This window comes from Gracilinanus agilis, chromosome 5 (assembly GCF_016433145.1).
Source record: "Gracilinanus agilis isolate LMUSP501 chromosome 5, AgileGrace, whole genome shotgun sequence".
In the NCBI taxonomy this organism is placed as follows: domain Eukaryota; kingdom Metazoa; phylum Chordata; class Mammalia; order Didelphimorphia; family Didelphidae; genus Gracilinanus; species Gracilinanus agilis.
The window spans coordinates 265,952,560-265,969,513 of record NC_058134.1 but is presented as its reverse complement, the minus strand read 5'-3'; the positions used below and the strand labels follow the sequence as shown (position 1 = coordinate 265,969,513).

Below are 16,954 nucleotides of genomic sequence, written 5' to 3'. Positions count from 1 at the left end.
TTTTGAATTTCAAAGGAACTAAAGAATATGCCCAATTGTCTTGCTTTTCTTTCTATCCCTAGCTCTTAGCACAGTGTCTTGCACATAGTAGGTACTTAATAAATGCATACTGACTTAACATGATTTAGTGAGTTCATGACATATGAGAATTCATTGGAAGAACCCTTGGGGGCAGTAGCTCAGAGAAGTCTGAAAGAAGATGAGATAGTGTTTTTTTTTCATGTTTTTGAAGGGCTATTAGGTAGAAGAAAAACTAAATATACTCTGTCCCTAGAGAGCACATGTAATGGCAATGGATGGAAACAGAAAAGAGAGAAATGTAGGCTTGAAATAAGGGAAAGCTCCCTAATAATTAGCCCCATGCCAACACAACTTAAAAGATGGTAGGGTCTTCATTACTGGAAATTCTGAAGCAAAGTCTGGATCACCAGTTGGAAAGGGACTATTTTTGGCTATGGGTTAATCTTTTAACTCTGATATCCCATGATTCTGTGAACATGAATGCAACATGGAAAAACCTTTGTGAGTCAGCCAAGATAATGAGGGTAAAAATGAGAGCAAGCTAAAGTTACAAAGAAACAACTAAGAAGTCTTATTAAGGGTCTTATTAAAGGAAGTTTTATTAAAGGATCTTATTAAAAGAGCTTTTATTAAGAGGAAGAAGGAAGAAAGGAATAACAGAATCAGGATCATGGTGATAAAAACTTTCTATGAGATCAGAAAATACTGATACATACGGGCATATAAAAGAGACAGAAGAACTGGCTGCAAGGGTAAAAACACATTACAAGAGGAGAAAAGTGGAAAAAGTCAAGAGAAAACAATGAAAATTTGATACTATTGAAATTGTAATAAATCCATATGTGATGTTTATGGAAAGTTTGGAGGTTTCATTTGGTGGTGGGAGAAGAATCGTAAATATGTATTATATGTAAATACTTCTTATAGCATTAATAATAATAATTTGATCCATGTGGTGATGAAATGAAATAATGTATGTTATCTATAGGCTTTACACATGTAATGTATTATTATATCTATGTGCACTTCTTTTACTTATTACTCTTTTTCATTGAAACACTCACTAATAATACTGACCTATCTTATATATAAGTACACTGTTGAAGACATTAAGGGGTAGGGACAGATGGAGAGACACTCCATAAAATATCTACAAACAAGAAAATAGGAGGTAAATCTAATTCTCTACTCCCTGTCTGTCAGCAGCCAGACTTATCATAAATGTTTAGAATAAGTTAAACTTCATTTATTCTACAGATGAGGAAACTGAGGCATGGCTCTTTGAGGAACAGGGAATTATAATCCTACTGTACTCTTACCTGATCAGACTTCCTCTGAAACACTGTGTTCAGTTTGGAGCACCATCCATGGTTTAAGAAGGACATTAGTAAATTGTAGAATGTCCAGAGGAGATCAACCAAGATAAGGAAAAGCCTTGATTTCATGGGTTGAAAAAACTGGGGATGTTTAAGTTTGGAGAAAAGAAGAGGCAGGAGACACTTGAGCACTATCTTTAGGCATTTATAGGTCAGACCTTTTTTATTTGGCCCCAGAGGGCAAAATAGGAAGAATGGGTATAAGTTATTGTGGCTCAGTCAATTCAGGCATAGCTGTCTTTTTTTGTGAACTGATGGACCTATTATTGAGGTTTTCATGGCAAAGATACTGGATTGGTTTCCCATTAAGTGGATTAAGACAAAAAGAGGCTAAGTGGCTTGCCCAGAATTATGTAAGTAATAAATGTCTGAGGTTAGATTTGAACCCAGGTCTTTCTGTCTCCTGTCCCATGCTTCATCCATTCAATCATCTAGCTGCTCTGGGTAGAAATGACATAGAAGCATAATCAAGATCAATGTCAGGAAAACCTTCTAGTACAATGCCTGGGACATAGTAGGCATTTGATAGATGCTTGGTGACTAGCAATTAGAGGTGTCTTGAAGAAGAACAAGACTGCCTAGAAAGTTGGTGGGTTCTCTCTCCTTTGAGAGAGATGGAATGACAGTTTGCCAAGTATTCTAATGGTAGGAATTTCTTCTATGGATGGGTTATACTAGATGGCAACTGAGGTCTCTTCTAGTTCTCAAACTATTATTTTGTGACATTACAGGACCCAGGGAAATGATATGGTTTATCCAAAGTCACACAGCTAATTAATGATAGGAGAGATGTAGAACAGCTGAGCACTCTTTATCCCATGTGATAATGATGCATAGAATGAAATACAGAGAGGCAATAAAAGCTACTACTGTAAAGTAAAGACACATTCTGCTTCATTAGACTCTGACCTACAAAGTATCTTTTATTCACTACAGACTTATTACTACCAATTCTGAAACCTGAGACCATCATAATAACAGGTCATCTCAAATTAACTTTTTAAAGAGAAATCCAGAGGAGAAAAGAGAGAATTTGGAAGTGGAGGCACAAAAGGCAGGGGGAAGGGGAACTCCAAGAGTTCACCTGGTCAGGAGGGGACAAAGACTTCTGAGGCTCTGTGACTAGGGAATGGGAAGTATTTTGCTGAGGGGAAGGAACAGGGTGGGGCCAGGCAGGAAATTTGTAGTAGAGAAAGGAAACATGCCTTCCTACCCAGCTCTGATTCTGACTATCTGAACTTTGTCTCCATGCCTTCTTTTTCACCTTGGAACATTCCTCAGTCCTTGTGACCTTCTCATCTTGGAATAGCCTTCTCATAGGCTAGCCCCCTTCTTCCCTTGGTGAATTCTTCTTGGGACCTCCATTTTGGGGATGAATTCAAGCCAGTCCTCCTTCATTCCTTCCCTCTTCTGACACTCTGGAGGTTGATATCATGTCCCTTTGTAGGTACTTTTCCCCCTACAGATTTATTCATCTCCCTTTTTCTATGTTGTCTTTCTAGAATGTAAGTTTCTTGAGGGCAAGGATTATCTTTCTTTTTTATTGTAATTATATCCTAAGCATATAGCAAAGTATCTGACACATAGTACTTGCAAAATAAATTCCTATTACCTTATTGCCTGGAACTTTTCTGTTTTAATTAATTTTTTCTTAAAGTTTCTACTCACTACAATACAAGGGCTGTCATTTGTTGTTGTTCAATCATTGTATTCAGTCCTGTTGACTCTACATGGCCCCATGGACTTTGTCCACATCTGTCTTTTAGGTGAAGATACAGCAGTGGTTTGCCATTTCCTTTCCAGTGTGTCTCTATTTTACAGAAGATGAATCTTCTGTAAAATAGTGGTTAAGTGGCTTGCCCAGGGCCACAAAGTTGGTAAGTACCTAAGGTTGGATTTGAACTCAGATCTTTCTGACTCCAGGCTCTATCCACTGTACCACCTAGCTGCGCCTTTGAAGACTATCATAGTAACTAGAAAGACCACCATGAACTAATGCAGAGTGAAATAAGCAGAACCAGGAGAACATTATGCAGAGTAACTGAAACATTTATGGGATGATCAAATGTAATAGATTTTGCTACCAATAGCAATGCAATGATTCAGGAAAATCTCGGGGGATTTATGAGAAAGAACGCTATCCACATCAAGAGAAAGAACTGTGGGAGCAGAAACGCAGAAGAAAAGCATATGATTTATCACTTGTTTATATGGGTATAGGACTTGGGGTTTTGGGTTTAAAACACTACTCTATTACAAAAATGAATAATATAGAAATAGGTTTTCTAATACATGAATAACCCAGAAGAATTGCTTGTCTGCTCTGGGAGGAGGGAGAGAAAGAATATGAATCATGTAACCATGGAAAAACATCAACAAATAAATAAATAAATATTAAAAAAGAGAAATCTTTAACCCCCTATTGTTTTTAGAATAAAATACCGACTTTTTGGAAAAAAAGACTATCATAGTACTCTTTGAATTCCAGTTTCTTTGGTCAAGAACTACTCAGTATGCCCTAGCTATAGTTCATTCATTGTCACTGACCCATTCAGCCCAGAGTAGTTCCACGTCGTGTTTATTTCTACCCCATTCTTGTTCCCCCTTTTAAATTTATATCATATATGCCTTAGCTATGGAGAAATAAAGATGGGAATTTATTCCATAAAGTACAGATAGCCCCAATATTTACATATCTTTCTTCCTTGAAACAATCCTTTTCATTATGCCACATATGGAGCTTTTTAGTGGATTCTAGTGCTGAATGTCAGCAATTGAAATACATAGAAAAAGAGAATAGAAAAAGAAACAGAAAAAATGAAGGGAAGGAAAAGGGTGTGAGCTTTTCTCACCATAAACACTCATGGGGACATACAAGTAGAAGTGCTAAATAGTGGCTTCAGAATTGAGGGCTTCAGATAGTCTGCAACCCAAGCAATGATTTCTAATTGTGATACAGCATACATACATGTTACTGATGTTTTGGGCTTATGGTACCGATACATAAAAGTCTGAAGTCAACCCAGATTAAACCATCAAAGGTAAATAAGAAAGATGCATTCCTAACTGGTCAAAGCTGCTTTGATGTTAGAAGGACTCTGATTCTCAGTTCTCTTAGCACCTCACCTGTCCACACGAAGCTGACAGACAATACTGAGTGCATCCACCACTCCTTCCTCTTTCAATTGTCGACAGCCGATGGATGTGGCAATAAAACATCCAGTTCTGCCTATACCGGCACTAGAAAAAAGGAAACAAACAGTTATTAAACTGATATTTTAAATGTATTGGTCCAAATCTGTGATTTAATGAGTAATGAAATCCCGGGGCAGAAACTTCCAGAAATAGGACTCTGTTGTTGTTGTTGTTGTTGTTGTTGTTGTTGTTGTTGTTGTTGTTGTTGTTGTTGTTGTTGTTGTTGTTGTTGTTGTTGTGAAACACAGTGGATTGATTGCCTGGTTTAGAGACAGGAAGACCTGAGTTGAAATCCAGTCTCATACTTACTAGCTATGTGAACCTGAGTAAGTTACTTAACCCTGTTTGCCTCAGTTTCCTTATCTGTCAAATGAGCTAGAGAAAGAAATCACAAACTATTCCAGTATCTTTGCCAAGAAAACACCAAATGAAGTTACAGTGTCAGACACAACTGAAATGACACAGCAACAACATTGCTATTTACTTAGTATCTCACAGAATTGTGCTTAAAAATCCAAGGCTTCCTGACTCTTGATTCTAGGGTTAGTACTCTAACTCTTTCAAGCTTACAAAGTCCTTTAAATACATTATCTCTGTTCCATCTCACAATGGCCCCATACATTCAGGGCTATAGATATAATTGTCCCAATTTTGCAGATGAAGTCATTGAAATACAGAGAAATTGAGTGATTTTCTCACTATCATAAATGTATGTATTTGATTTGCAAGATTTGAATCTAGGTCTCTTTCTCAAGTCTAGTTTTTTGTCCACTAGGACACAAGGTCTCTCATGAATAAATTGGAACCAGAAAAATGTAAATACAAAGAGTAATTTTTCAAGAGGGAGTTTTTGGGAAGACTAGATAGTCCTTTCATTCAAATTAAGCTCTAATTTTAACATACACAAATTTACCAGTCATTGACATAATAGCTAGCACTATAATTTATAGTGCTTTATACTTATTTATTTACATATATATAATTTATATATGTACACTATATATATGTATATATATATGTATATATACACATACACAAACATATAGTAGTTTAAGCTTTCACAAAGTGTCTTACATATGCTATCTCATTTGATACTTTTAGCTCTGAGGGTCAGGTACTATTACTATGACTATTATCATTCCCATTTTACAGGTGAGGAAACTGAGGCACAGAGAGATTAAATGACGTGCCCTGCTACTGTTTGAGGCAGGAGTCAAACTGCAAACTCCAGGTCTCTGTGCCACAAAGCAAAGATCTCTGTGTTACTCAAAATGGGTACGACCACAGGCTAGATAATTTTGTCATATCCTTAGTAAATATTCACCTTGATTGGGCAAGTTGGGATGTTGCAAACTCAAGGGAGTTTTCCACTTTTTTTTAAAGTATGGGATATCATATCATGGTGGCAAAAGTCCCCCCCCCCCTTGAGTGGCTCTATAAGATTATTGAACCTATTGAGAGTAGATAGCATGCTGTGCCCTAAGTCAAGAAGACTCAAGTTCAAATTTGGCCTCTTTTACTAGCTGTGTGACTGGAAAACTTGCTTAATTTCCTCCAGCCTTTGATTCCCCATCTGTAAACTGAGCGTAGTAATAGTCTCTATCTCCCAGGATTTTTGATGAGGATAAAATATGATATTTGTAAAGCACTGGGCAAACTTTCAAAGTACTATCTAAATGTTGTTATTGCTACTATCCTTATGTGCCAGGGAAATAGCATCACCCAGTGTTGGATTTCAGCAGGAATTCAAAGTAAATCAAGGTGATTTTGTGAAATATAACCTGTATCGTTCTGTGGGATCATCGATTGGCTAGCTTGCTTTCCAAGATTACTCACACGCAGGCGATGCTCAGAAAATTCCATATTCTCCCACCAGCTACTCTTTAACTAGAGGTCTGTTATCAGAAAATAATGTACTCGTGCATTACCTGCAGTGTACAATTATAGGTCCTCTGCCTGAAGAAGCAATTCTATCCTCTTCTACATCAAGCATGAGTTGGAGGAGAGGCTGAGCACTGTCGGGGGTTTTATGATCTGGCCAAGACGTGTACCAGTAATGCTTCACATGCTGGGTGTGACTTCCTTGCTGAAAAGAGTAACAATGGCAACAAAACATACTTCAGCCACACAATGGACCAAGTGCATATCCAGTCTATGTCCTGAACCTCAGAGTGATTTGTCTTGTTCCAAGTGCTAAATGGACAGCTTATTTATAAGATAAATTCTTGGGTATAAAAAGGATCATGCAAGAGAAGGCATGGATATGATGCAGCCAACACATCCACCGCTGACAAACTCACAGATAGATTCATTACATTATTAACATTGCCTTGTGAGCATTTGGAGATGGTGCATTTTGGAAAGATTTCTTTACCTTAAGTAAGTTTTACTTAAAAATGAGAATGTAGCATTCTTTCATCCTCTTAAATTAACTCTATTTATTTTTTCTCTGCTCTTCATTTATTCATTCATTCATTTATTTATTTCCTGATTTAAAGGGTTTTTATTTAATTAATTTAGAACATTTTCCCATGGTTACAGGATTCATGTTCTATCCCTGACCTCCTCCTACCCCCTCCCATAGTCAACACACAATTCCACTGGGTTTTACATGTGTCATTGATCAAGACCTATTTCCATATTATTGATATTTGTGCTAGGGTGCTCACTTTGAGTCAGTATCCCTAATTATATCCCCATCCACTCATGTGATCAGGCAGTTGTTTTTCTTCTGTGTTTCTACTCCCACAGTTCTTTCTCTGAATGTGGATAGTGTTCTTTCTCATAGATCCCTCATAGTTGTCCTGGCTCACTGCTTTATTGCTAGTAAAGAAGCCCATTACATTCGATTTTACCACAGTTTGTCAGTCTCTGTGTATAATGTTTTCCTGGTTCTGCTCCTTTCACTCTGCATCAATTCCTGAAAGTCATTCCAGAAATTAACTCTATTTAAATGAATAGCTATTAGGAATGATGTTCAGGATGATTTCAGAAAGAACTGGAAGAACCTACATGAGCTGAAGCAGAGTGAAGTGAGCAGAACTAGGAGAAGATTATACAAAGAAACAGTAAGATTAGGGAATGATCTACTGTGATAGACAGCTATTCTCAATGATACAATGATCCAGTACAATTCTGAAGGACTTATGGCAAAAAAATGCTATCCACCTTCAGAGAAATAACCGTTGGAGTTGGAAAGCAGATGAAATAAGATGATTTTTCATTTTCATTTAATTTATTTGGGTTTCTTTTGGGGGGGGGGTGAGTTTTATATGAATTATTCTCTTATAAAAATGAACAATATGGAAATATTTTTGCATGGTAATACATGTATAACCGAGATTGAATTGCTTCTCAGCTCCAGAATGGGAGAGGGAAGGATGGAGGGAGATCATTTGAATCATATAACTTCTGAAAACTTATAAGGAAATGTGTTATTGCATATAATTGAAAAAATAAAATAGCTTTATATTTAAATGAACATATTAACATCTTTCATTCCTGCTGTTTATCAAAAGCAAATTATCCCACATAAAAATACACTCCTATTTTTATGACTCTTTTACATTTACTCAATTATCAGAAATTTCTTTCTCTATATTCTTATATTCAAATTTTCTCAATGAAATCAATTGTTCTCTACATTTGTATCTTTAACCTATACATGATGATCTAGCTAAGATTGATGTCTGTGGGATCAACTATCATGCAGCAAAAATAATTTCTTGGTCATATCTCCTGGTATACACTTAAGTATCAGTGAACAATAGATAGTCTTATTGTGAAAGAGTATGGTCTGGAGAAACTCACTATGAAGTAACTCAAAGTTTTTGAAGATTTCATCAGCACCTCTGCCTTGTTTTGCCACCCACCAGCACAGATTTTCTTTTTCATAGTTGCCAAGGCTTCCTTAAAGCTGGTCAGGTCCAAGCAATCTCCTTGCCTTTGCTATGGTAATATCTCAAAGGTAAATAGGAAAAATGAGCTCAAATTCTATTTTTAAATACCATTGAACAAATTAAATCATGTGTTTTCTTCTAGATTTCTACTCTCATAGTTCTTTCTTTAGATGTGGAGACTATTCTTTCTCATTAGTCCCTCAGAGTTGTCCTGGATCGTTTGCATTATTTTAATAAGTATCACTTATTTCAAAGCTTATTATCCAGAAAACACATCAATGAGTAAAGGATGACAATTTTATCATAAAACACTTGATGTAATTGATACATTATATCTTCATATTTATTTTGGAAGATTTTCCTTACCTTTAGGGTAAGGTTGCGGACAGTGTAGTTATCACATTCTTTTACACCAAGAACCAGGACTTCAACTTTTCCATATATCCCTCTCTTTTCTGGCCAGTAGAGTACACATTTCTAGAAAAAAGTACAACCAAGAAAATATGAACAGCTTTTATTGGTCTTGGAACACATCTCATTCAAAGATCTCAGTGTTTTTCTTGAGTGGCATTGTTCAAATGGGTGGGATCCCTAAAAACCAACTCAGTCCTGAGCAGCTGCTGAGCCAGGGAGAGAAAGCAAACTCAAAAAGAAAAGATGCAATCAAAACATTTTTTTTTTAAATTTCCCAGCAAATCAAGAAGTCAGATGAACATAAAAGTGTTATTTTGCCACCTACCCCAGGGCTCCTGCCTTCAACAAGACAAAATATTTTTCTTTCCTTTCCTTTTCTTTAAACCCTACCTTCTGTCTTGGAATCAATACAAGTATCAGTTTCAGGGCAAAAGAGGGGTAGGGGCGAGGCCATTGGGTTAGGTGATTTGCCCAGTGTCACACTGCTAGGAAATGTTTAAGGCTAGATTTTAACTCAGGACCTCCCAACTTTGGGCTTGCTACTCTATCCACTGAGGCTCCTCCAAAATATATTTTTTAAAAAGCACTGAATATTGCAGATGAGGAGTTATTCATCTTTTTCATGAAGCCATGGACCCTTTGGGCAGCCTGGCAAAAACTATGGATTCCTTCTCCTAATGATGAACTTAAAAATGTAAAATAAAATATAGATGTTTAGAAAGGAAATCAGTTCTACTGAAATTGTTATCAATTATACTGAAAAAAAGTTAAAAACCTCACCAAATTAATGAATGTCATGTTAAGGAGTCCTGCTGCTGGGCAATGGGTTTCCCTTGGATCTCAAATCTGAGCATGACTGTAACAGATATTTTACTATACTATCATATGTAATATAGTATGTAATATATTATAATGCATTAATATATGCAATTTTATTTATTTGATTAATGACATTTTATTTAAATATTCTTAATAAATTTTATATTTATTTTATATGTATGTTTGTTTTAAATAAATTTAATAAAAATCTTTTAAAACATTAAATATGTATTTAAACATTTGTTTTTATTCATAAATATTTACTTATAATGTTATAATGTAATGTAATGTGTAATATATTAATAATATGTAAGATACGATAATATATAAACTATGTATTCAATTCTATATATCGATAGAATTACACTTTCCAGGGGAACAGTTATGATAAAAAAATAGTAATCTGTGATTTCCAATCAATCATCAATAAGCATTTACTGAATGCCTACCATGTGTCAGCAGGCATTGTGCTAGGCTCTGGGCACACAGAGACATACATAAAACACTCCCTTATTTTGCAAGCTGGGAGATGGTAGCATTTGCTCTGGTTTATAGAATATTTTTTAAAATCATCACATTCCATCTTAGAATCAATCTTGTATATTGGTTCCAGGGCAGAAGAGTGGCAAGGGCTAGGCAAAGGGAGTTAAGTGACTTGTCCAGGGTCACACAGCCAGGCTGGGTCTGAGGCTATATATGAATCTCTGGTCTCCGGTCCTGGCTCTCAGTCCACTGAGTCATCTAGTTTCCCCTTTGCTTATAGAATGTTGACCTAAAATAATTCAAATTTGAGAAGAAGCAGATGGGCAGAAGGAGTAGAAGGCTAACTGGAAGCAGAGAAGCTTGGGCAGTCTAACCTCTCATACACACATGTATATGTATGTACACTTACATACACACATACATACATAAGCAGGGGGACCATCAGCAACTCCTTTAACCCTCTGGGTGTCTCAGGCAACACTTTAATTAGACATTTCTGGCTGTTACTAATCTGCACCTGAAGAGAGTTTTCACATCTGGAGTTGGCTATACTGACAAAATTACATGTCTCCCACCTCATCTTTTTATTCCTGCCCAAAGAGATTGTCATATTCAACAGATTACATATAGTATGTATGCTTATAAACACATACATGAGTAGTGCATAGGCTATATTGATACATTACATACATGTGCACACATGTGTGGATCAAGAAACATATTTGTGCTTATATACATACATGTATAGATCAATAAATGTATTTATAAGTATATATACAAATATATAAGTACATAATCTACAGTACAGATATAGGCATATAGAAATAATAAACACATGTGTATGTGTTTATATCTATAAATATATGTACATACACATGGATTTATATCTATATCTATATAAATAAATTATATATACTATATAAATATAAAAAGCTATATATTCCTGAATACATATATATATATATATTCACACACATATAGATATGCATATATATACACATCCATACACCCCTAGGCAGCTAGTTGGATGCTGGACCTAATTCAACTTAGAACCTTAGAATTTACTAGTTATGTGGCCTTGGCAAGTCACTTAGCCTTCTGTCTCCCTTAGTTTCCTCATCTATAAAATGGGAATTATAATAACATCTACCTCCCAAGGTTATCTTGAGGATCAAATATGATCATATTTGTAAAGTGATTAGCACAATGTCACATAATAGGTGGCACATAATATCTAGCTATCTATCCATCCATCCATCTATCCATCTCTCTCTCTTCTTTTCTTTCTTTCTCATCTATCAATCTCTATCCATCCATATATCTATCAATATCTATCTATCTATCTATCTATCTATCTATCTATCTATCTATCTATCTATCTATCTATCTATCTATCTTTGCTTATATTTGACTTTTTTTAGAGGCTTTGAAAATCTGATCTTCTCTTTACTTTAAGCTTTTAATAAAATATTTTCTAGAATAGCAGGGTGAATGTCCTATGAGATTTTTTCCATCAGGCTTAATGGTCTCTGAGATTTGGTCCCTTGCAATTTAATTCCTTCCCTTCCCTACATTTTAGTTGGTCCATTATATTTCTAGCATTGTTTTTCTGAGTAAGACAAATCTTGCTAATCTCCAGTTTTCCATATGATGGCTGGAGAACCTGTTGATCATGGTTAGGTCTTTAACTTTAACTTTTTTAAAGTAAACTTTTAATTGATATATTTTGTTTTTGTATTGCCTAAATTCCTGACTTACTCTCTCACTTCCACTTCCTTTCCAATCTCACAAGGTGACATATTATGCATCCAGTCTACCTTACTGGAGGAAAACTGGCAATAAACTAGAGTAGTAGCATAAACACTGAAAATAGTCAGCATACATACAAATTTATATGCAGTAACATTTTTGAGTGATTTCATGGCTTCATTGGTATAGTAGAGTACATATTCTTAACCTAGTTATTGTTTAACTGGCTTGAATTATTATGGAGACACAAGTTCTTTCTAACTACTCCATAAAAAACAAGAAGCAAAACAAACAAACAAATGACCCCATAAAATACTATCCCCCAACCTTGTTGGTTGAAAATACCTAAATACACATCTTTAGATATATCTGTTTCTTCATCAATCAATAGTGCCAGTTCTCTTCAGAAGCACATATCTTTTGAGTGTGCGATGGGAAGCAAACTGGAGTTTTAAAATGCAAAGCCACAGTTCCTAAATCATTCTCTTTCTTGGGTATCCTTCCTTTACCCACTGAACACCTGTTTCTTTCCATCCACTTACAATGTAATTTATACAGACTTATTTTAAGGAACTGCTACTTTACTAATTATAGGCATAAACAGAGCAGAAGATGAATCATCCTTAAATCGCAAGAATTAACTGGAGAGAGGGGGAAAGGGGAGGGGAAAGTTGGGGGAGGGAAGACACCTTGAAAACCTATCACGACACCCAGAAACATGCCATAAGATCCATGCCATGATCTACTGCACCCAATTCCTCAGGTGAAATCTTGGGTTCTCCACTCTCTGTCCCCCCAAAACATATCCATGCAAGATATTTTGAGCTCTTTAAAATTCATTTAAATTTTAATTAAATTAATTAATTTCATTGAAATTTAGCTGAATGCTAAAAACCATTGAAAATTTTAACCTAGATGGTGGTAGAATATAGAATTTCCCTGACTGGTGATATTGTAAGACAGAGAACACCTTTAACATAGAGCCTCTTCATCACCTTGACATTTCCAATTTGCGCAATGCTTGACATCTACCCAGTTTGAGAAGGAGAACTCATGCTGACCCATCTACCTGGCTTCTTTCAAATCCATTTCACTGCAAGATCCAGAAATCTACTGAGCATCTTAAAGTCTGTGCCTCTCGGAAGATGCCCAGAATGACAAAGCCTTGCAAAAGAATGATAATGTCATATTGGGGAAATAGAAAAGGCATTGAAAAGTTCAGTCATCACCTATCTTGGCATGTGAGCCCCATTATCCATTATCAGACCCAAGCAGTGTGCATCTCCCTGGGAAGCTCGATGTCACTGCTGAGATGAAAGGAGGCAGTTCACCAGGCAGCCAGCACCCAGTGGAGCAAGCGTCCCAGCCTTCTTCATAAAATACGTCTTTCTCAAGACTCCAGGAGCCTCTTGAGAGTGTTTTTCTTGACTCCTTACCAGCAAAGCAATTGGCAACTAGAACTGGGAGGACAATGAAGTGTGACTTGTTCATGCAAACACCCTTAATTAACATTCCCATCCCTATTCTGAGATACAATGGCTTATTTTTAAACACAGGCTACATTCTTTCTTTCTTTTTTTTCTTTTAAGAGAACACAGAAAAGTTTGAGTGCTTCTGAATATGAAGTTACATAAAGATACAAAATATCATCTTTTTAGCATTGAATATATTATGAGATCAAATCTGGTCTCAGATGTACTAATTGTGTGACCCTGGGCAAGTCATTTAACCCCATCTGCCTCAGTTTCCTAATCTTTAAGATGAGCTAAAAAGGAAATGGCAAACCATTCTGGTATCTTTGCCAAGAAAATCTGAAATGAGGCCAAATTCTAATATACCTGAAATGATTGAACAATGTTATGATTATTTATTGTTTCAAAAAGGGTTCAAAAATGAGATAAAAGGAAATAGGACAACTCAGTAATTTCAATTTAGGAATTTTATAATGGCACACATTGGATGTTATTTTCATTACTATCTCTATTTTGATATCCTGTACCCCTTTGGCAGTCTGGGGGAACCCCTGGGTCCTTTCTCAGAATAATGTTTAATTTTTTTTTAAATTTTTTTAGTCCAAATTTTACATAACCAAATAAAACAAGCATAAAGAAAAATAAGATTGTACATAAACGAAACGACAAATCTCTTATATGTTTAGCTTACTTTTCTTCATATCTACATGATAAATTCCATCTTCAAGTGTCCCAGCCTCATCCTAATCTTCCCATGTCACAGAAGGTATCTTCCTGGAGACCATCACCATGTTCACTGTATAATTAGAATCTGCTCCCCAGGACTCTAAATCCCAGCATCCTATTTATGTGTTTACCTACGTCCTTTTCGTAGGGAGGATATATTTTGATGTAACTCCACCTCTTGCACTCTTTTCCCCTGATCATGGCTGGGAAAGTGGGTTTTACTCAGGCTTTTACTTTTGTCCTTGTATTTTTCCTACTTCAAGTAATTATTAATAAATCTTATAAAATATAATATTTGGAGCTATTGGATATTACTTTTAATCTTATATCATACAAATGAAGTCTTTCGTGTTTTCACCTTTCAGTTCACTTTCTGGAGGTAACATTCACAGTTAATTCTTCTAGTGTTAATTCTGTAGTGAGTACAATGTCCTCTTATTTCTATTTATTTCATTGATCATTATTTCATGTAGGTCTTTCCAAGTTTGTTTGTTTCTTTAATTAGCCTGCTCATTGTTTCATATGGTGCGGTAGTATTCCATCAAAATCAAAAGCCACAATTTGTTTGGTCATTTCTCAGTTGTTGGGCATCCCTTCAATTTCCAATTCTTTGCTACCACAAAGAGAGCTAGTATAAATATTTTGGAAAATATGGTTCTTTTCCTTTTCCTCTGATCTCCTTGGGAAATTAGACCCACAAGAATTGAAGGGTATAGCCAGTTTTATAACTCTATGGGCATAATTCCAAATTGCTCTCCAAAATGGCTGGATCAGTTCACAGCTTCACCAATGGTGTAATAGTGTCCCCATTTCTCCATATTCCCTCCAACATTTGTCCTTTCCCTTATTGTCATTTTAGCCAGTCTGAAGAGTGCAAGGTAATACCTCAGAGTTGTTTTGGTTTGCATTTCTCGAACCAGTAATAATTTAGAGCATTTTCCCTACACTTACATATAGCTTTGATTTCTTCATCTGAAAATTGTCTGTTCATATCTTCTACCCACTTATTAATTGGGGATGGCTCTCATTCTTAAAAACTTGAAAAAGTTCTATGTGTCAGATATGAGACCTCTCATTGAGACCAAGCTCTCTAGAACTCTCTTCTCGATTTTCTGCTTGGCAGCAGAATTTTATTTGTACAAAAATTTTATAGTTTAATGTACTCGAAATCATCCATTTTACATTTCACAATGTAAAATCTTTTGTAGAATGTTTTTAAATGAATGGGATTAAACAGAAAGCATTATATTGAAGTAAGATGATCACCATATATATATATATATTTTTTTTTTAAGTCATGGAACCTTATTAAAAATCTTGCAGCTAAAGACTCATAGATTCAGAGCTAGAAGAGACTTCAGATATTGAAGTACAACGCCAACATTTTGCAAATGAAAAAATTGAGTCTCAGACAAGAGAAGTGACTTAACCAAGGTCACATAGATAATTCGTAGCAGTTGGAATTGAAGACTAGGAGCTCTAGTTTTAAACTTGGAGGCTTTGTATCTCTAAAATGATTCAAAAATTCAAACTGACAAAATTGTTTTTCCACCCATTGCAACTATTAGTTTAATTCAAAGTATAAGTCATTTGAAGTGAAAGCTATGCCCTAAGATACCCTGGGTTAGGTAACTTGGAGTGTGGGGGAGAGAGTCTTAAGGAAATTAAAGATTAATAAATGATTTGATAACTAATTAGAAGTAGGTAATAGAGGAAGAAAAAGGTACAAATAAAAATCAGTAGTCTCTTCTTGACCCTCCCCCCATTCACTGAGACATTCAGAATTCTTTTATAAAGAATGCAGTTTGGTCAATAATCTATTATCCAGGGGAAACTGGGAGAAAAGAGAAGGAAAACCATTCAACTTAAAAGCCTTTAAGCAGCTTGTAAAGAAGGTTTCACTCTACTAAATAAAAAAGTATAAAGAGAAAAGTTATGAAAGGCTCTATGCCAAGGAATTTGAGTAAAAAGGGAATGCTTGATGTCAAATTAGTCTCATAACACATTAAATGGGGTGGGTTTGAGAAATTCTATTGGCAGTCTCCAAGCCTTTGCACAGGTGGTCCCTAACCACACCAACCCCCTGCTCCAACCTCTCTGCCTCTTAAAATTCCTGAATACACATTTGGATCTGGATCATCATAAAACCTTATGTGATGTCTTCAATACCCCATCACCCCCTGGCCCTAGTTAGAGTTCTTCTAGAGGAAGTCTTTTTCAATCCCCATCTGTTCTAGTGCCTTCCTTCTCTTATTTATTTCCTGTTTGTCCTGTATAAAGCTTGCTTGCGCATATCTATTTGGATATTCTCTTCTGCATTAGATGAGAGCTTCTTGAGGACAGGGACAGTCTTTTGACTTTTTTCCAATACCCAGAACTTAGCACAGTGCCTGATACATAGTAGGTGCCTAACAAATATTTATTGTCTCTTTACTTCTGGAAATTGTTTTGCATTTATATTTAGCTGCATATACAGTGAATTCTTACCCATTCTCATTAAAATGTAAGGTACTTGAGAGCAGAGACTGCTTTAATTTTTCTGTTTTCTCTATGCCTTGGAGTTATGGGAATAGGAAGGGGAATCAAATGACCTCCTCTCCTCCTAATTTTCTTCCTCCTTCTAGTCTTCCTCCTCTACTTTTCCTCCTTTCTGTCTTCTCTCTTCTTCCTCCCTTCCTCTACTTTCTCTTCTACCTTTTCCTCCCTTTCCTCCTCCTCATTTGGTCTCCCTCTATCTCCTCCTCTTCTTCCTCCTCCTCCTCCTCCTCCTCCTCCTCCTCCTCCTCCTTCTCCTCCTTCT

At 35.9% G+C, this 16,954-nt stretch overlaps 1 protein-coding gene across 1 annotated transcript in view; it reads right to left on the bottom strand.

Moving 5' to 3' along the window:
- PTPRR (protein tyrosine phosphatase receptor type R) overlaps positions 1-16,954 on the bottom strand; it is a 355,218-nt gene that overhangs the window by 43,461 nt on the left and 294,803 nt on the right. Inside the window, exons 11-13 of the mRNA XM_044679874.1 lie at positions 8,858-8,968; positions 6,521-6,678; positions 4,524-4,637 (exon numbers count right to left, since the gene is read on the bottom strand). Of these exons, the coding sequence (XP_044535809.1) occupies positions 4,524-4,637; positions 6,521-6,678; positions 8,858-8,968 (383 nt within the window). The remainder of the gene's footprint in view (positions 1-4,523; positions 4,638-6,520; positions 6,679-8,857; positions 8,969-16,954) is intronic.